General features: G+C 38.0%; 1 protein-coding gene across 6 annotated transcripts in view; it reads left to right on the top strand.

The window, feature by feature from the left end:
* CASK (peripheral plasma membrane protein CASK) overlaps window positions 1-22,402 on the top strand; it is a 304,568-nt gene that overhangs the window by 143,181 nt on the left and 138,985 nt on the right. For all 6 annotated transcript variants that reach the window (XM_089104332.1, XM_089104335.1, XM_089104334.1 and 3 more), the window contains exon 12: window positions 21,313-21,531. In XM_089104332.1, the coding sequence (XP_088960458.1) occupies window positions 21,313-21,531 (219 nt within the window). The remainder of the gene's footprint in view (window positions 1-21,312; window positions 21,532-22,402) is intronic.

Below are 22,402 nucleotides of genomic sequence, written 5' to 3'. Positions count from 1 at the left end.
ATAAATCTATCATGGTACCTTTAATGTTCGCCTTTTAGCATAAAATCAAACAACTACTAAACCCTACGGTTATATCCTATTAGATCTTAATCAAATACACACAAGAACCTGCGTGTAGTCACAGATATTTTCGGCAATGAAATTGCAGTATATCTCCCCGTGAACACTAAAAAGACCTATTGGTCGCTATCATGACACTGAAGAAATTACATGAAAATAGACATCTGTTTTCAGTTCTAAGCACTTCAAAACCCTCGCTTAGGAAAGCCATACTCAAACATGGTATTGACATGATGATTTTATTAATCTAATATCTGAACTTTGACTGAATTTGACTCAGGGCAATATTCACCTACCAGAAGTAGCTAAGCAACAGGCAATGCAACATCGTTCCATTGTACGTTTATTGGCCTATAAAACAAAACGAAAGAATTTTAAAAAGAAACAACTTCTTCAGGCGGGCGGTAGCTTTTTCACAATTTTACCGCCGATAATTGCAGGACTTGTAAACAGTTTTCTCTAGATGGCAAAACCCTATAAATTGACTCCAATAGAACTCGCCCTCTCACCCGTGGAACATTTTGAGAACAATCTGAGTAAATTCCTTGACAACGAGAATATTGAGGATGATAAAAAACTGCTTTTACTTCAAGATGCACTTCGCCGAGTGGACAAACATAAGTCCTATCGTGTGAAGGCCACTGCTGCTGTTGCTATTGATCACAAAAAAAGAATCATCTCCTCAAGAGTCTGCTGCTGCTGGAACACAATTAAAGACAGAAGATTTTTATAAATTTTTATTTAAATTTTCAAATCTAATCCCCAAATAATAGGTTGAAAAAATAACACGACTCCTAGCCTATCTCATGGAAAGTGGTCAAGATCATATTCAAGTTGAGAGTAACGGGAAAGGGATTATAATTCAGGGCAAGAGCTATAATCTACTTGATTTAATCTATGATATGGTTACAAATCTTAAAGGACTATTATCATTTGAATCTCATCTATACAATTTTTTAAATACATTAAAATTCCCCAAAAGTCTTATTAGCAAGACAAATTTTAAAAAAATTAAATGAACTTGTATCCTTGTCAACACCACCACCACCACCATTAAAATATGAAGAAGAACAAGATTTTAAATCAATTTTGGAAAATACTAGCACACCGATGATAACTATACGAAAGCAAAGACATATAAAGACAACATCACCACCACCAACCATCCCTACTCAACGGTGTATCGAACTCTACACAAATTATTTATATTGAATTCGGTAGAGGTTCTGAGTCACACTTCTGGAAGTACCTGTATGTTGGGAAATTTAAGTTACATCGCCGCTCTCTCCAAAGCGACTGGTGTTCACTCTAAAAGTGTACAGGACTATCTACAAAATGAATCAAGTTACACACTGCATAGAAATCATAGACTTCGTGCCAATCAATATCGAAAAACTAAAGCCTTTTTCCCATTGCATATAATGCAAGCAGATCTTCTGACTCTAGATGAGGTTCAACGACGTCACAATCCACCGTACAAGTACATTCTACTTGCAATCAGTGTTTTTAGTCGCTATGCATATGCAATTCCATTGCGATCAAAGAGAGGCGTTGAAGTTGCTCGGGCCATTGAAAGTATTCTCGAACAGGATTCATATAAAAAATTCAAACAATGCCCAAGATATTGACTATGATTTTGATTCTTGGATCGGTGTTGAAGATATTGACAATGCCCAATGATTTCTATGTAACTTTTATGTCCAATGTTTCCGATCCTCTCTACAACGACTTGAATACGACAAGTGATTTTTGGACAAAAATCCCCCGCCATCAAAATTGACGGTGTGTATGAAGTGGCTCTTGTCAGTTGTATTCTCAAAAATATCTACGACATCCTAAGAAAGGATTTTTTGTATGATTTGAAAGTTATACCATTCGATTGGTCACTCTTTGTCGACTATGAATTGGTTGAAGCACTTAAATCTAAAGAATATCCACATGTAAAATTGAAATATATTGAATAAGATAATGTGACTGATTTGTGTCTTACAATCAATAGAAAAATCTCATATCGTATGAATTTTACATTTAATTTTCATTATTCATAGGAACACGATAGTATTTACACTACCTCACCTGTTGACACTGAAATAATTATTCTCAGTGATAATCTGAGAGATGTTCTTGGCTTTAAACAGAAAATGATCAATAGAGAAAATATTGGCGCCATTTACATAATGGATCGAGTTATTTTTTTCCATTGACGGTCTTATTTTGCCTTTGACTCTTCCATAGTTTTCTATACATCCTTTGTGGAAACGCCAAAAGTTCGTAATTCAGATGCCTCCCTTCTACTTGTTCTTGAACGAAAAACATCTCATGAACTTGTTCATCACTATAATATAAAGCATCTGCAGTATGTTCCTGTAAACACTTCGTATTTGGAACTCTGTCAGTTAACACTAATAAGTGAATTGGGTGATCTTCTAGCAATAACAAAAGGCTTAGTAGTGATTACATGTCATTTTCAACTCATTGTCGCCGAGAGCACAATCACCTAAAATGAACAATAGAAGAATTCCATTTGTCTGCCCCGATATCAATTGCTATGTTGATGCTTTGAGTCCACATCAAATAGGCAATGGATTGGAATACTACAAGGTTCGTACTATAATGTCTGGCTATGGCCTTGGTAGCTGGTTTGCTTGGCTATTTCGTTCTGCACTACCCCTTGCCAGAAAATATCTTGTGCCTGCTGCATCAAATTTTGCTGCCTCCACACTACAGGACTGGGGGTCGGGCAAGAATTTCAAGGAGAGTGTTAAGGAAAATATTAGATCTTCGGCAAGAGCCATTGATGAACAATTAAAATTAATGCATAATAGGGAGAGGTTTAAAAGGATGCGTGGACGTCATTGGATTATTAGTCTCCACCCAGGCCAGAAGTCAAGGTCATCACCAGGGACATTGATTAATTAAACAACGAAGAGCCATAAGCAGAAGAAGAAGAAGAAGAAGACGACTGTTAGATCAAAGAGATATTTCTTCTCTTAAGATGACTTATTTACCCAAAAAGGAATCTCATCAGTTACTCTGGTACAAATTAAATCGGTACAAAGTTGGACCCGTTGATGTCTGTGATATAAACGACTACCACGTGCGATTTCACTCAAAACAGCCCCTTTCAGAGAACATAAATTTTCATATGTTTTCCAATGAAGACCAATCCTTGGATTCGTCGGCAACAGAGGTTGATGTAGATCCTACGATGAAAAGAAGTTCAGATAATACAACTCCAACTGCTGGCGACGGTCTCTCCTACGAAAACCGTATTAAACACAACCTATTCAAACAAATTAATGTATTTATTAATGGAACATTGGTGAGCACTAGTAATAATTTATCAAACTATGCAAGCTACATACAATTTATGATGATGACGCCAAAGGCATACTAGGAGTTGAGAGGACAATTATTGGGCTATGAATATCGATCAGGTGTTGATACTGATGGTGAGTTGACTACTGAAGTGACCCAAGAGTATCATCTGGTTGGAAAATTAAATCATGAGATATTCAAAATATCCCAATGGCTACCCCCCAGTGTCAAGATTGACATAAGGCTACAGCTGGCCCCTTCTAATTTCATTTTAAGAAACACATTTCTTGCAGCACCCGATGCCAATGTCATTATCACATCGGCAATTCTCCACGTCCGAAAACAACAAGTTATGAGCTGTGTTGCATTGGCAGTGGAAAAGCTAAGAGCCAATGGCAACAACATTAAACTTCTTGTTCCCCATACGATCACCAATCAACGGCACATTGCCACCGGCTCTGGTAGCTATAGTGATTCATAATTTATAAATGGAGAAATCCCATCAAAATTGGCTTTGGGCTTTGTGAAAAGTGGCAGTGCCGTTGGATCCTGGACTGAATCCCCCCCTGATTTTGATTTTTTCGGTCTATCTAGCCTTGTGTGCAAAGTGAATGGTATTCCACTGTACACTCTATCGTTTGACAAAAAATCCTATAGAACTCTGTACGAGTTGACCATGCAATCCCTAGATCATGACTCTCAACTATTTGAAAATGGAATAACCGATTCAATGTTTTCAAAAAATCATGGGGTAATTGTTTTGGACTTGTCGGGGACTCAGGATTTGAGCATAGTACGAACAGGGAATGTACGTTTAGAGTGTACATTTGCTGATGCTCTGACCGAGAATATCACGCTAATATCACTGAGTAAATTTGAAACCTATTGGAAAATCACTCCCGACGGCAGTGTTCTGCTAGACCTAGCACCATGAACACAAACCAAATAATCAACGTATTTAGTATGGATCCAACATGTCCCAGTACAAGTTCTATTGCATACCTTCGGACTTCATTGAAAAAAATCCAAGTGTTAACAATACCCTAATCATTGTTAATAGCAGTCCATCGACTTTGAAGACCGGCCATTGGCTTTGCATTATTCAAACAGCGAAGAATATTGAATTTTTTGATCCTCTTGGCCTATCGTATAAATTCTACACTCCATACATCAGCAACTTTATTGAAAGCAGTTGGAAAACCATTATTCAAAATCAACAAAGAGTACAAGATTTAAAGACTAAGACATGTGGCTTTCATGCACTACTCTTTTTTATGTTCAGATGTCGTGGCTACACCTACAAGCAGTTTCTCGACATCTACGTTGACTTACCTCGATTGAACGACTTTCTAGTGGAAAATATAATTACAAGCGTATTTAATATTGATTTTAGTGCCCTACGAATAAAATGTTCTAAAAATGTATGTGAAATTGTTTATTAATAAAAATTTATATACATGATAAAATGACTTTTCTACTCTTTAGATTTTCTCTTCTACTAGGTATTTGTTGACAACAACTAGTGCAGGTAGATTATCTGAATTCACAGTGTACTACTGATCCTGATGTACTGCAATGTCAGGGTCACATTTTCTACAATAGAGTGTAACTTCACTCTTGTCATATCTCTTTGTATAGTCAATGATACTATTCTGATTCATTCTATAGAATTCACATGTTTCAATTTGCTTATTTGAAGTAATGTCATAAATAGTGTCCTCAAGCGGCGAGTCACATTCCGTCACAGCCAAATAATAATCAGTGGGCTTATAATCATAGTAGTCATTGTCTTCACAACGATGACGTAGAAACCAAGTTCTTTTGTTGTTCCAACAGTTGAATCGTTGACCCGTTTTCTCCTCCCAGAACAATCTAAAACCACGACGATACCAATCTCTTAGCAATAAACTAAAATAACGCCTAGTATTGTTTCAAATCATACCGGGATGTGTGTTCTCCCACTGATTACATTTATCATGGTGACAATTGGAGCAGAGTTTGTCTCTAGGGTTAGAGGCACACACCTCTTTAAAACAGAAATTACAACCTTTAATTTGTACAGCATATCCTTTATGCAATTTACACGGGTTGCATAATCTACATTTTTCATCATACTCATCAATCATTGTGCAATTCTCACATGATGACCAGCTACCCAGAGTGTACATACATGGGGGACGTGTATGGAACATTTTGTCATGTGTTGACACTCTCACTATCACAATTAGACTGAGATAGCAGAAACAAAAAAATTGAGAGAGAGAGAGAGAGGAGTAAATACATCTTTTGTTTCTTATTGTCTCCCTAAAAAACAGGGGCCAGATCGAAAAAAAAACACTCATATTGAAAAAAAAAACTTTGAGTTGAAACAAATTTATTGTGGGGAATACCCATTCATACTGCTATCTTTTTTGCAATGTTTAAGAACAGGTGGGGAATCCCCGCTCGTTTGGAATGGTACCAATGGGACATAAGCAAATAGCACATAGTTTCATAACATGTTTAATCACGTGTAGAGGTCCCATAGAATAACAATGGAAGGAACTTAGCGCTATAGAATAGCATGGAAGGGAACATAAATCCTTTTAATAGCATGGGAGGGAAAATAGAATAGCATGGAAGGGAACATAAGCCCTTAAAATAGCATGGGAGGGAACATAAGCCCTTGTAATAGCATAGGAAGGAACATAAGCTCCTAGAATAGCATGGGAGGGAACATAATCCACCCAAATCCATAAGTACATGCTCTGGAAAGACACCGAGGAACATAAGGCAAGCAAATCCATAAGTACATGCTCTGGAAAGGCGCCAAGGAACGTAAGGCAAGCAAATAACATGGAGATTCCTAGGGGCGTGAGCAAAATGGTACCTCTTACCCTACTTGTGCATTGTCAGTTTAATATACATATACTGACATTTAGTAATCAAAATGTTAAAATTATTTGATTTATTAAAGTTATAAAAGTAAATTATTTATATTTTTTTCAGTAAAGTGCAAATTTTGTTCTGGCCTTGGGAAGGCGTAGGGGTTTTGTGTCCAACTTATGTTAATTTCTGCTCGTTTTGAGTTTGACTCGGTTATTTATTTTAATTTCTGTTCGTTTTGGGTTTCATTTATTTATCGATGCTGATTTGTGGTAGTTTCGCGCTTGGTAGATTATTTTATTTTTGCTGATTTTTTGTTTAATGGAGTTCTTTGCTTTTCTTTGAAAAACTTATTTTGTGGAAAAAGTTTTTTTAATTAATTTCTGTTCGTTTTATATTGACATAGTCTTTTCAGGGAAAAAGAAAATAACACTTTAAATCTTTTTGTTTTTTAAGACTTTATAGTTTGGCCTGCTATTTTTATGCTGGAGAAAAATTTTCAACAATTTTTAACAACATACACCATTTTAAATATCTGGACCCAAATAGTACTGTTTAACTTAGTTTCGTACCTCCTCTAGTTGACCTGAAATTGAAAACTTGATACCATTCGCAAAAAGATCTGGTTACTTTCTTTGAAAGCTTTGATACACTTATACTATTTTGATTTGGTTAAATTTTAAGAGCAGAAGTAGCCTCGAAAGTTTGAACATAATACCCTCTGTCGTTTTTGGGATACTGCTGAGATGCCTTATTGGGAATTAGCATTATCACAGTGTATTTCGATTTAATCTTGAGGCAACATTCAGTTTTTAAACATAATTAGCAAATGAGAGGGTGGGAGTGGAAGGGAGATTAGTTGCCGTCCGATCACATTCGACTATTAAAAAGAGAATCAGCCCTTTCTATTTTCAATCGAATGAGCCCCTTTCGAAGTTCCCACGACAACTCCTTCGAAACGAAGTGCCCTGGTCTAAACAACAGCAACAACAAAAAATATTACTAATCACTTTCAACTGTTAAAAAGGGCACTAGCCTTTTGAATTTCAAATCGAATGAGCCCTTTTCTGAAGTTTCTACAACAACGTCTTCTATAAAAACCTTATATGCCCCCAGGGCATAACTTAAAACCCTTTCCTTGAGGGCTGTGGCGGAGTATCCTCTTCAAAACATATTTTCTATATGTAAATCAACTACGCTGAACAAAATGGTTATCCCAAAATTTTTATGGTATGTGTTTGGGGGAATGATGGGCGTGGGGGAGGGGGCTAGTTGCCCTCCAATCACTTTCGACTATTAAAAAGGGCATCAGTCCTTTCTATTTTCAATCGAATGAGCCCCTTTCGAAGTTCCCGCGACAACTCCTTCGATATGAAGTGCCCAGGTCTATACAACAACAACAAATATTACAAATCACTTTCGACTATTAAAAAGGGCACTAGCCCTTTGAATTTCAAATCGAATGAGCTCTTTTCTGAAGTTTCTATGACAATGTCTATTATAAAAACCGTATATGCCCCCAGGGCATAACTTAAAACCCTTGCCCTGAGGGCTGTGGCGGAGTATCCTCCTCAAAAACATATTTTCTATCTGTAAATCAACTACGCTGAACAAAATTGCTACCCCAAAATTTTTATTGGATGTGTTTGGGGGAATGATGGGCGTGGGGGGGGGCTAGGTGCCCTCAAATCACTTTTGACATTTAAAAAGCGAAGAAGCTTGTCGAATGTCCACTTGAGTTAACTTTTTTTGAAGCGTTTATGACAACGCCTTCTATAAAACATTTTTTGCCCCCTGGGCCAAACTGAAAATCATTATCCTGAGTGCTGTGAGAGATTTTCCTCTCCAAAAATATATATTCTAGTTACAAAAGAACTACGCTGAACGAAAGCGCTATCGCAAAATTTTGATGGGATGTGTTGGGGCGAATGAGGGACGTGGGGGGGGGGCTAGTTGCCCTCCAATCACTTTCAACTATTAGAAAGGGTACTAGCCCTTTGAATTTCCAATCAAATGAGCCCCTTTTGAAGTTTCTATGACAACGCCTTCTGTAAAAACCTTATATACCCCAGGATATAACTTAAAACCCTCGCTCTGAGTGTTGTTGGGGAGTGTCCTCCTCAAAAACATATTTTCTATCTGGAAATCAATTACGCTGAACAAAATGGCTGTCTCAAAATTATAATTGGATGTGTTTGGGAGAATGATGGGCGTGTGGGAGGGGCTAGTTCCCCTCCAGTCACTGTAGACTATTAAGAAGGGAACTAGCCCTTTGAATTTCCAATTGAATGAGCCTGTTTTGAAGTTTCTACGACAACGCCTTCTATAAAAACCTTATATGCCCCCAGGGCATAGCTTAAAACACTTGCCCTGAGGGCTGTTGGGGAGTGTCCTCCTCAAAATCATATTTTCTATCTGGAAATCAACTACGGTGAACAAAATGGCTATCTCAAAAATTTGATTGGATGTATTTGGGGAAATGATGGGCGGGGGGGGGGGGACTAGTTGCCCTCCAATCACTTTCGACAATTAAAAAGGTACTAGCACTTTGAGTTTCTAATCGAATGAGCCTGTTTTGAAGTTTCTACGACAATGCCTTCTATAAAAACCTTATATGCCCCCAGGGCATAACTTAAAACCCTTGCCCTGAGGGTTGTAGGGGAGTGTCCTCCTCAAATACATAATTTTTATCTTGAAATCAACGACACTGAACAAATTGGCTATCTCAAAATTTTGATTGGATGTGTTTGGGCGAATGATGAGCGGGGGGGGGCTAGTTGCCCTCCAATCGCTTTCGACTATTAAAAAGGGCACTAGCCCTTAGAATTCCTAATCGAATTAGCCTGTTTTGAAGTTTCTACGACATCACCTTCTATATAAACCTTATATGCCCCCAAGTCAAAACTTAAAACCCTTGCCCCGAGGGTTGTGGGGGAGTGTCCTGCTCAAAAACATATTTTCTATCTGGAAATCAACTATTCTGAACAAAATGGCTATCTCAAAATTTTAATTGGATGCGTTTGGGGGACGGAGGGGCGTGGGGGGGGAGGCTAGTTGCCCTCCAATCACTTTCGAGTATTAAAAAAAAACACTAGCCACTCCAATTTCCAATCGAATGAGCCCTTTTCGAAGTTTCTACGACGACTCCTTCGATACGAAGTGCCCGAGTATGCAGAAAAAAACAAAAAACAACACATTGTGCCCACATCGTTCTTTACTTAGGCAGCGCTAGGGCGCTGCCTATGAAAAGGTGGGCGGGAGGGGGGTTAGTTACCGTTCTATCACTTTCAACTATTAAAAAGGGCACTAGCCCTTTGGATTGTGGGGGAGTGTCCTCCTCAAAAACATATTTTCTATCTGGAAATCAACTACGCTGAACAAAATGGCTATCTCAAAATTTTGATTGGATGTATTTGGGGAAATGATGGGCATGGGGGGGGGGCCTAGGGGCCCTACAATCACTTTTGACTATTTAAAACGGCATTAGCCCTTCGAATGTTCAATTAAATGAGCCTTTTTTAAAGTTTCTACGACAACGCCGTTAATGAAAACCTTATAGGCTCCCAGGGCATAATTTAAAACCCTTACTCCGAGGGTTTTGGGGGAGTGTCCTCCTCAAAAACGTAGTTTCTAACTGGAAATCAACTACGCTGAACAAAATAGCTATCTCAAAAATTTGATTGGATGTATTTGGGGGAAGGATGGGCGTGGGAGCCTCCCACGCCCATCATTCCCCCAAATACATCCAATTGTCATTGACTAGCCCCCCTCCCACTGGGAGGGGGGCTTGTGGCGCTCCAATCACTTTCGACTATTAAAAAGGGTACTATCCCTTTGAATTTCCAATCGAATGAGACTGTTTTGACTTTTCTACGACAACACCTTCTATGAAAAACCTTATATGCCCCCAGGGCATTCAAAATTTTGATTGGATGTGGTTGGGGGAATGAGGGCCGGGGGGGGGCTAAGTTCCCTCCATTAACTTTTGACTAACAAAAAGGGCTCTAGCCCTTTGTATTTCCTCTCGAATGAGCTTGTTTTAAAGTCTCTACGAAAAAACCCTATTTATAAACCTTATTTGCCCCCAAGGCAAAACTTAAAATACTTGATCTGAGGGTTGTGGGGGAGTTTTCTCCTCAAAAACATTTTCTATCTGGAAATCAACTACGCTGAGCAAAATGACTATCTCAAAATTTTGATTGGATTTATTTTGGGGAATGATGGGCGTGGGAGGGGGGAGCTAGTTGCCCTCCAATCACATTTCACTACTGAACAGGACTCTAGCCCTTTGAGTTCGAAATCGAATGGCCCTTTTTTGATGTTTCTATGACAACGCTTTCTATAAGAACCTTGTTTGCCCCCAGGGAATAACTTAAAACCCCTCCCTTGAGGGTTATGGGGGAGTTTTCTCCTAAAAAATATATATTCTATTCGGCTTTAAACTATGCTGAACAAAATGGCTATCTCAAAATTTTGATTGGATGTGTTTGGGGGAAGGAGGTGCGTGGGGGGGGGCTAGTTGCCCTCCAATCACTTTTAACTATTAAAAAGGACACTAGCCACTCCAATTTCCAATCAAGTGAGCCCTTTTTAAAGTTTTTACGACGACTCCTTCGATACGAAGTGCCCGGGTATGGAGAAAAAAAAACCAAAAAACAACACATTGTGCCAACATCGTTCTTTACTTAGGCAGCGCTAGCGCGCTGCCAATAAAAAGGTGGGCGTGAGAGGGGTGTTGGTTGCCTTCCAATCGCTTTCGACTATTAAAAAGGACACTAGCCCTTTGAATTTCCAATCAAATGAGCCTTTTTTTTTAAGTTTACACGACAGCGCCTTCTATAAAAACCTTATATGCCCCCAGGGCATAACTTACAACACTTGCCCCAAGGGAATAACTTTCGACTATTAAAACGGGCACTAGCCGTTTGAATTTTCAATCGAATAAGCCTTTTTTGAAGTTTCTACGACAACGCCTTCTATAAAACCCTTATAGGCCCTCAGGGCATAACTTAAAACCCTTGCCCCAAGGGTGGTGGGGGGGGGGGTGTCCTCCTCAAAAAGATATTTTCTATCTAGAAATCAACTACGCTGAACAAAAAGCCTATCTCAAAATTTTGATTGGAGGTGTTTGGGGGAATAGGGGGCGTGGGGGGGGACTAGTTGCCCTCCATTGACTGTAGACTATTCAAACTGGCGCTATCCGTTTCAATTGCCAATTGAAGAAGCATTTTTTGAACTTTATACGACAACACCTTCTATAAAAACCTTATGCCCCCAGGGAAGAACTAAAAACATGTGCCCTGACGATTATGGGGAGGTGTCCTCTTGAAAAACATGTTTTCTATCTGGAAATCAACTAGGCTACGCTGAACAAAATGGATATCTCGAAATTTTTATTGGATGTGTTGGGGGAATGATGGGCGTGGGGGGGCTAGTTGCCCTCCAATCACTTTCGACTATTAAAAAGGCACTAGCCACTCCAATTTCCAATCGAATGAGCCCTTTTCAAAGTTTCTACGACAACTCCATCGATACGAAGTGCCCGGGTGGAGAAAAAACATTATACCCACATCGTTCTTTACTTAGGCAGCGCTAGCGCGCTGCTTATGATAACGAACTTTTCATAACGAACACCATGTTCCGTCATAGAGAACGAAGGAAAGTTACTTGGAGATCCCCTGACGGCTGCACTGCAAACATGATTGATTACATACTTGTCTGCAAGCGATGGAAATCATCAGTACTGAACACAGTCTCCATAGCCGGTGGCGACTTCGACTCGGGCCACGTTTTAGTCATGTGTGAGCTCTGTTTGCGCATTCGGAAGCCCCAGCAGCCTAAGAAAGGCTTACCAAGATATCGTGTCGACCTGCTGAAAAACACAGAAACAAGGAACAGGTATAGAACAGCACTCTCAAGCAAGTTGTCGAGAATCCAGCCCATAGAAGCTCCAACAGCAGAAGAAATTGACCGACTGGTCGACGAAAGCGCATCCATCGTCAGAGAAACTGCTAGTGAAATCCTGGGTATTCAGACCCACTCGGATAAACCGTGAATCACCCACGAAATTTTTGATCTGTGTGCAGAAGCGCGCCCATGCTAAAAAAGTAGATCGACAAAGATCGGACGTGTACAAGAGACCGAAGTTCCTATTAGAAGATAAAATTCGACAAGCTCTAAGACATTACCTCAATGGAAAATTTCGTGAGTGTAGAGAAGCCTTTCAAAAAGTTTATAGCCTCTTCATGTATAACAAAGTCCGCGAACTGTCAATAAAGAAGTCTTTGACCGCTCCTACACTGTCAGATAAACACGAGCTCCCAATCACGGACTCCGAGGGAAGACAAGAACGATGGAAGGATCACTTCAGGGAAAAACTGAACCCCACAATAACGCCTGACCCGAACATCTTACTATCTTTCCCACTACCGTAGTACCTAGTAGACCCAAGCCCTCCTCCACTAAGAGATGAAGTACTCTCAGCAATAAAATTTTTAAAAATTAATAATGCCCCAGGCCCGGATGGTATTCAGTCAGAACTATTAAAAGCAGGCCCAGAAAAACTGGTCGATATCTATTACAAAGTCATAACAAGTGTCTGGGAAACGGGCCACTTCCCCAGATCTTGGGCTGGAGCCACCATCGTCCCCCATTTTATAAAGGGGGAAAAGGGCGGCTGTAACAACTACAGACCAATAAGTTTAACCAACCAACAGGTGAAGATTCTTACAAAAATACTGCTTGACCGTCTGAAATCTCTTACAAACCATATCTTAGAGGGATACCAAGCAGGCTTTCGAAAAGACCGCTCTACCATAGGCCAGATTTTCTCCACTCGGCAAATGATGGAGAAGTATATTGAGTTTGCGAAAGAGTTGCTACTACTCTTCATCGATTTCAAGCAGGCCTTTGACTTGATATGGCGAATGATCTACGGCACATCCTGCTACACTATGGAGCCCCTGAAAACATAGTAATCCTGATAAGAGACATGTATTCACATTTCGTCAGCCAAGTCCAGAAGCCCAAGGGATTGACAGAGAAGTTTCTGACATCAGCGGGCGTTCTTCAAGGTTGCCTCTTGTCACCTCACCTCTTTAACCTATTCCTTAACGCAGCGCTATCATTTGCTGAAACTGTTGACGGTGCAACAGTCTTATCAACAGTCAACAGTTTTATGCAACAGTCAACAGCTTATCGATAAACTGGCATACGCAGATGACATCGAGAAATTCAATAGTCAAGAGCATCTACTCTAAGCTGACACCGACGAACTAGTGTCAGCAATCCAGGCCTTTGGGATGGTCGTTAATACAGACAAAACCTAGATTGTGCGGGTGTCTGGAGACCCTGCTTCAAGAAACGTGCAGCTAACAATAAAAGGAGAGCCAGTAGAAAATATTGACTCCTTCGTCTACCTAGCGTTCTAACTTCTGATAATGACTTCTCAAAATCGATTAAGCAAAACTCGAGCTGGCAAGTGCCCGGTTCAAGAACCTCTTGCCAATTTAGAAGAACAACATTTTGTCAACTTCTCTAATGTCGTGACTCTTCAACTCTCTCAAAATCTCAATAGCTTCAGAATGAACTGAAACTTGTTCAATAAAGGCTCGTGATGAGCGAAGAATCTCCTCTTTTGAAACTTAATGCCTTAGACGCATTGCGAGGATTACCTACATTGATTGAGTCTCAATTGAAGACCTCCGAAAACTACTCCGCTGCCCCTGCACCGTCATGGACCCGATCAGAAGCCAACAACTCCGCTGGCTTAGCTATATCTAATGAATGTTGACCAACCACCTTCCAAAAATCACATTCGAAGGACGGCTTCATGGCTCGCGCCCCAGAGGCCAACCTCGTAAGAGATGGACCGACAATTTCCTGGCCCATAACCTCCCCAGCTACTTCGCATAGTGCCAGACAGATCGAACTACCGTTGCCACATTCATCATTTGCTCAGAAGAGAAGAAGCTCAACACAGCCACAAAGGCCAGACGGGACTTAAGTCAAGTCAAGTAAGTCAACATCTCAGACACGACACATTGTAGCCATGGCCCTTGTTGCTTTAGAGCATTAAATATCTATATGTATCTATCATATAAAAAAACTCAAAAGATTTTCTGGTAGCCCTCTTCTCAATTTTTGATGTATTTTGACATGCATATAGGTGTTTTTTTTTTAGTAAAAGTAAAAAAATTCTATTGTCCTCATTTCTTTTCAAAAATAATGAGTTATGAATACAGCTAGAGAAGGTAGTACTTTTAAGTCCTTTCCCGTTAAAGTTAGTATCTTCTGAAATAAGTTAACTTTCACGCAAAACTCTCAATTTTTAAACTGTATCTAGTATTAATTTGTTAATTTAGCCCGAACGAACAATACAAGTTAAACGGACACGCACCAACACTTTCTAAAGATTACACTGTGTCGTTCTGATTATTTTTTTTTTTTTGCAATGAGCTAGTGAGTTTTACAAAACAGAATTGACTGTCTTGTGAATACCTTGGTTTCGTGAGCTATATAAATGACTACAACTTCAAGATTTCCCCCAGTTTACATACCTGACTTTTTCCTTGTTTTAGTTGCTAAGATACCGAAGAATAATGAACGCATCGTCTATGAATAAAAGTCCCCTTTTTTCATCTTTCCAAGTGCCTTTCCTAATTGAAACTGCTGAATTCAAAGACGTTCACATGTCTCTTTAAGCCACCTATACAAGACAAATTATTTCTTTATCTGGGGTATTTACAAGAGATTTTTTTCTTGTTCGCTTTTACTACCTCCTGAATCGTCAATTTGATTCTTCAACCTAATGTTATTGATAGTGCCTATTTTTGATGACATTCCACATTTTTTCTTCTTTTTTTTAGTGAAGCACTGTAAAAAAGTAAAAAAAAAAGTCTAAAAATTGTATGAAGTTTACTCATTTTTTTATAAATTAATTTAAAAAAACAAACAGTTTCTGATGGAAGTAACTTGAAGGGTTGGAACTAAAAACATACTAACATTACTGCTTCGCAGTATAACCAAGGCATTTTTGAAAAACTGTTTCAAATAAACTGTCTCGAAATATTTCCTTTTATTTTTGAATTTTGGCACACAAAATGAAAGATCAATTCACAAAACTCTCGTTAGTCTTTTTTGAAACTCATTAAAACTCTCATTAGTCCCATGTAATCAATAAATCTTCTACACGATTTTAATTCTCTAAAACGCTCAAAAAAGTTTAGTTTTTCATAGGCCGCGCAATGCCGCTGCCTAAGTAAAGAACGATGTGGTTATTTATTTAATTTTTTTTTTTTACCAAGGCACTTCCTATAGAAGGATTTGTCGTAGAATTTTTTTTAGTATGAAAGGTCCAGTAAATATGTTTATGGGCATGTCCCCCCCCCCCTCCGACAGCCCTCGGGGCTAGGGCTGTTAGTAATGTAATGTGCCCAATTTATACATCTAGTATTTGTTTTTGGTAAAGGGGGGGGGGGCACGTTTGACCTTTAGTATCTAATAAGACGAAGGGCATTCAGACGAACCTTTTGGAGAATGTTAGAGGGTGTGTTGGAAGCAAATCAAAATATTTTATGTGCATACGGGTTATCGAAAGGGCGTTATCCAAGGTAACTCATAGTAAAGTACAAATTATTTTCTGATTTTTAAAAGGCAGGATGGGCGGCAACCCTACTCGACTTACTTTCTGCTTGTTTTTAGTTTCACACGGCTATTTACTGTAATTTCTGTTAATTTTGGGTTTCATTTATTTTTTTATGATGATTTGTGGTAGTTTTACGCTTGGAAGATAATTTGACTTTATTTCTACTAATTTTTGGCTTAATGGAAATCTTCACTTTTCGTTGAAAAACTTATTTTGTGGAAAAAGTTTTTTTTTTAATTAATTTTCAGTAAAGGGCTGGTTTTTTAGAATTCTAGAAATATATGGAAATGTTACGAGCCGGTTTAATTGAAACAGTTTTTCAAAATACGTTGCATGAACTGCGAAGCAATAATATTGTTCGTTTTAAGTTTCAACTTCGCTCTTTACTTTCTTCAGACAAATGTTTTTTGTTTTGTTTTTACTATTATCTTTTGTGAGTTTTTTAGGGTTTGAAACCATAGATAAAACAACCTTATAAAAATATCTTTTCCAGTTTGGGCTAAGAAACTATAGAAGTCATCATAAGTTTTTGCTAAAAGTGAGTGTTAAATGTAGGTTTAATTTCGCGCCTGTCTTAAATTTTCCACTAAAAATCTGAAACTTGTCGCATTAAGAGCCTATGGGGTGTATTATCCTTGGAATCTTTTAGAAGTTGTAAATACAAAAATCAAGTATCTATGAAACATTAGACCTATTTTATTTGAAATATATACAGATTTTAGAAACCTGAAGTACTTTAAAAAAAAATTTAAGATGTAAAGTTAATATACTTTACGGAAGTTCCGAATATTACTAGTGCAATTTTTCTGCGGCAAGGCTGCAAACAATTATGATATTCTTATCAGAAAATGTGCTTTCATTATTTTTGCGTGTTTAACTTTATCATTTTAGGAGAACTGATAATTAGAAATTAATGGCCTCTTGAAATAGATTACATAGCTCAAAAAATTATCATAACCAAAACTCGAATCTAGGTAACCACGGCCACACCGAAGTGTCGTTACCGCTAGACTACGAAGTATTATATAGAAGCGTTTGTTTTATATTTTTAGCTGTTTCCGGTCACCCGTTTATTATACGCTAGATATTCAAGACAATCGGGCTTTGGGTTTTCCAACATGGAGATTATGATGGTACCCTTTTCATTCTTCCCAGCCTTTCTGCTCCAGCAGCCTAGGAGGTACATGTGATAAAGTATCTCTGCTTCATTCGGAAACACAGAGAATGAAGTAACCAACTCAATTAAAACCACAAACAAATTGCTCCCAATAGTAGATGACAGCACTCTCGGACCCATGGAGAGATGCTCTTCTTTTTATCTGTAAATGTTTCTCTTTGTTATTCCAAGAAAAAATTTTGACAATAGGTCCGGGGAGCTGTCGTACATTTTAGTATGTATAGATTTTATTCTTAGTTCTATCTGTAACTTGTACCTGCTCGAACAGAATTCGCCACTTGTCGAAAGCAGAACCACAAATAGACTGTAAACTCCCCTCAGCTCATATGCTGTAGGCTCTGGTCAAGGATAAGCGAAGTGTCCATTTTTAAACCTAGCACGGAGCTTTTTAGAATCTAACGGCTTGTTGGGTCCGGCCTGAATTCCAATCTTTGTGGAAAACAAGAGGGACCAAATTCTTATCATTTTCTGCAATAAATTGAAATTAGGACGGAATGGAGCATTAAAAATCTCCGTAACATAATTAATTAGAATGATATAATAGACGAATTTTGGTTTTTCGAAAGATACTAGAGGAGAGGCATGTTGAGATTAAAAAAAAAACTTAACTGTTGAACGAATCAATAATATTTTAGGAGTTAGAATAATTACTTGGAGGCTTTCCTTGTGTATGTTTTTGTGCTGAATAAAAAATGGAATTAATTATTTTTTAGCCATAATATTTATTTTATTATTATTTACAAATAAAATTATTAAAATATTGTCAGCTACTCTTATTTATTACTACAAATATGGCTGCTTTAATGTCTCCTTCTAATTGGATACGTACTTTGCAACGAAGTTGTTGCGGCCTCGATATATTTCTAGGAAAATAAAAAAGTTTGGTTACTGCTTAAAATTTTAACATTCTAGCATAAAGGTTTTGCTGCAAACATTGTTGTTTAAAAATAACTATTGTAGTCGAACTAAACTCGGAAAATGACTATCTGTAAAAACGAGAGAAGATTGTAGAGATGACTTTCAAATGTAGATTGTTGTGTGGGTTGAAAGTATTTCTAGCATACTTTTTCCGTCCCCAAATTCCTATCGGAGTCTAGATAAGCTGCAAGAAGGAAAACACTAAAAAAATAAAGTAGGCTATTTGGTAGTACTGCGTAGGCTGGAGCAAAGAGTATATTTACCGAATGAAAAATGGATCTTTAAGTCGCTCAAGGGACATAAACCACGTTGAAGATTATTTGTTGAATTGATATGTTCCTTCTACTCATGGTTGCGTTGCAATGTTAAAATAACCAAGTACTTGAATAATTTTAAATGATTTTTTTGTCTGGTTGAAGGTGAAGTATGAAGATCAGTTATGTTTTTCGCATATGAATATCAATTTGTATCCAGAATAAAGCATTCGGTAGCACTGCATAGGATGGAGCAAAGAATATGTTTACGGAATGAAAAATCCTACTCACTGTTGTGTTACAATGTTAAAATTGCTAGTTATGTGAATGAAATTGGTGTTCTGTCTGGTTGAAGGTGAAGTAGGAAGGCGGGATACGTTTTTGGCTCGTAAATAGGTAGTTGTTCCTTTTGTTATTTTATGTCTCTGTTGTTAGAATGTCACGAGGGTAATTTTTTAAACAGATTCTTCAATTGGTGGTTATGAAATAAAAATTGGCAAAGAATAATTTCCTTGCAGTCAATGAAAAAACCAATGATTCGTAGGTCGTGGTAATTTACGGTCTATAAAGATATCGCCCGTTTTCCACACTTTATGACTCGTCTTGACATAGGACTCTTGCTTTTCTGTCGCAAACCTTATATTTTGAAGTCTTCTTTAATTGTTGCTTGGGCCCTTAACTTGCGCGTTTAAGGCACTTTTCTTCTTTTTTTTTCTCTCTTGAGAACTTTCACCAAAGATGTTAATTTAATTTTCTATCCTTCGCATCGGACCTCAATTATGGAATAGCCTTCCGTATGACTTGTAGTTATTATATGTTGTGAAGGAGGTTTATGATTCTTGAAAAGATTTGTATTTAGCTAACTATCATGGGTGAACTGTAAGTTCTGGGTGTTTCAGATGGTTCTGGAAAGGATGATTTGGAGGGGCAACAGGTCTACTTATTACATTTTTGGGGTTAACGAGAGGGGTTCTAGAGAAACTGTGCGCCCTCTTTGGTTATTCTATCATGATTTATGAAAATTCTTCCGCGATTCCGGCTCAAACAAAGGGCAACATGCCTGCCGTTCTGATAAAAAATAATGCAGAGGAAGGGTGTTAGAACAACATCTTACCCATTTGTTTGTGAAGTCATAGAGGTTGAAAATCACTGTGGCTCTGATTAAAAAAAAAGAAAGTAGAACGTCTACCTTCCTCCAAAAGAACCCACACTAAGGAGAGCGGAGTTTGGGGGATACTAGAGGAACCAAGAGCCCAGTTTTGCATCCAATAATACAGGTTTAAAATATTGATGTGGTTCCACTTTTGACAAGTTGCAAAATGCCTACCTTCATTCTGAAACATTAGCAGTGAGAATTGCGCAGGGGGGAGGGGAGGGAGGTTGAAATCCTGCTGGCCCAATTTGCTTAACTAATCATACAGATTGAAAATCACTGTCTGACTCCAGTTAAAACAAGGATAAACCTCCTTACCGCTCCTCAGAGGAGTTTCCACTAAGAGGACCGGCGGAGGAGGAGGTTTTGGAGGGGTTGCAGGCCTACACTGATGAAAACTTGTATTGTGGTATTGCACCAAACAAGGTGCAATATGCCTACCTTTCATCTGAAAAGTGGGAGGAGAGGGAGAGGAGCCTGCTTTTCGTCTTCTGCTAATATTTGTACCGAATCAGGACCTAGCTCGCCTTTGCGTTGAGAAACAATGAATTTTTCTTGATATACGGTACAGCAATGCAAGTTGTCAGCCCCTCGAAACTTTCAAAATGGTACGTTTGTTTAATGAATTATTGTACTAAATAACTGATGTAATATACTTCCATCTGCTATTCAACTATATTTGACCAGCGTCAAAAGAAATAATGTCTTATATAAGAGTTTTATTTTTTCACCATGAGCCAAGCTTGTTAATATCCATACCAAGAAAGGAGCAAAGGGCAAGCTCCAGTATTTTCAGTAATGTGAGAACTATTCAAGTTTAGAATGTACATGTGGCACCGTTCGTCTGCGGCTGTCCCAAAAACAGAAAATAAAATAGCAAGCTCAATCGTAATCACAATTAATGGCTATAAAAGTAGATGAGAAAACTTTTGGACCAATGGGAATGCTCATTTTTGGGAACTCTATAATTTCTATTTATCATTCTAAGAAAATGTTTTGGCAGTTGGTCAAGGATCCATCGTTCAACTTAAGCACTTGTAGATTTTAATGTAATGTCAGCTTGAAACTTGTGCCTTTTTGCTTGAACAGAGATTTTCATTCGAAAGCGGAAACATGGTTTGAAGAAAGCAAAACTAGGCGGAACAATTTCAGGTAGTTTTTCTGGCAAAGACTATAAAACTTCACTTTGGTTCTGGCTCAAGGACAAGCGAAAACAATCTTTTTGGCTGCGGGCAAGAATTTTACGTAGCTTTCCAAAATTTGATATAATTCAACAATCGGGCCAGAGGTACTTACTTCCCGTAGAAACGGCAGAGGTTGATCCTTGCCACTTTTTGAATTAAATTTAAATCGGCCACATAAAAAAAGGAAAAGAAAGTGTTGCTCCCACAATACAAATAACACATTTTTCGCAAATAATGTGTAGTTTGTACTGAAGTTGGTATTTAAAGATTCAGCAATTGCCACTTATAAATTTGAGGACTTTCAGAATTAAAAATCAAATGAAATAAAGCGCGTAACTCACAAACAGTGTTTAATTTTCGCCAAAGTATTTGTGTTATCTGTGGTCAAGCGGTTCCATGCCCATTGAAACAACATCGACAGCTCAATACACTTGTATGATTATGTTGTTTTTTTTTTCCTTTTTTTACAGAATATTTTTTCATTTTCTCTGTTGATGATTTTACTTTCGATATTAATGGTTCGTGGACTATTATTCTTATAATAATTATAAATACAATTTTTCAAATCACTTCTTTCTCGGCTAAAATAAATGCATTTTATTTTTACATGTTCTTTCCAGTTCAAAATGATGTAAACTGATGTGTTGCTATCCTATGCATTGAGCTCCATCTACGATGAACACGTTTAGGCTGGTTATGTGGCTGAACATTTTATCAATATTTTTTTCTTTTTATAGGCTCTATTTCAAGCTCATGATGTCCTCGCACATGAAGTTTACGCAGACAATTCAACGCGCGTGACTCCCCCTCCTTTGTTACCACCAGCTTATCTTGGTCTTACTCCTGTTGCTGGGTTTAGAGAAAATTGGGAATCAGTGAATGGGGACGCACATCAGTCTGATCATGTAACGAGGGTTCGATTGGTCCAGTTCCAAAAAAATACCGATGAGCCAATGGTAAAATATAGTTTCACTATTTAGATAATACCTTAAAACAGGCTTACAAAATCTTATTTTTCGTCCAAGTTCACTTTCTTCCAAAATTAGACTGTTTTTGTGTTAAAACTAAAGAATATGCTTTTTTTATGCGTTTTTTTATTGCCCAGTTTTTTTTTCCTACTTGTTCCTACTCTAGACTGATAAAAATAAAGATGTTTCTTTTTTACTAGTAATACGGAAAACCTAATATATTTAACAATTATATTTGGTTTCTGGATATCTAAAATATTCCAATAAAAGGTATTTGTTATGCTGCTATTCCACAGACTTCATTGAACCCTTATAAACCGCAAAAGTCTTAAAGAACAGTTGATTCTAGATCAGTGTTTCTCGACCTTTTTACCCTTGCCGAACATCTGGGTATAAACTATGTGTATCAGGGAGTTCGAGCAGAATATAGAGCTATGTACCATTTCGGTTTCAAGTTTTTTACTGTAAACCTCTTGTTACTGAGGAACAAATCTGAAGGTTTTTTTTTTTTTTTTCGATCCATCCACGTTGCTGACCAACCAAGAGTTGAAACGAAGATGGTGAAGTTCTGGGAAAAAGTTATCATTTGGGCGTGTATAGAAAGATCTGAACTTGTCCGGAGACTTTTCTTGGCCAGAGATAACATTTTGGAATGCCATTGTGATGATGTAGCCGTACTAATTGTTCTTTTTGGGAGAGTCTTATAGAAATTTTATGAAACTCAAGTTTCTTATAAAGCTTCCCATGTCATTCACCTTTGGTTGGGTTAGGCCAGGATATAAAAATGAAAATAATTTGAACCTTTAATTTATTGAGAGAATCTGTGGAAGCATCCCTACGGTTTTACTGAATAAGGTGA

Source organism: Artemia sp. Qi Xiang Cuo, chromosome 18 (genome assembly GCF_049724085.1).
Source record: "Artemia sp. Qi Xiang Cuo chromosome 18, ASM4972408v1, whole genome shotgun sequence".
Taxonomy (NCBI): domain Eukaryota; kingdom Metazoa; phylum Arthropoda; class Branchiopoda; order Anostraca; family Artemiidae; genus Artemia; species Artemia sp. Qi Xiang Cuo.
This window is presented reverse-complemented; position numbering and strand designations above follow the sequence as displayed.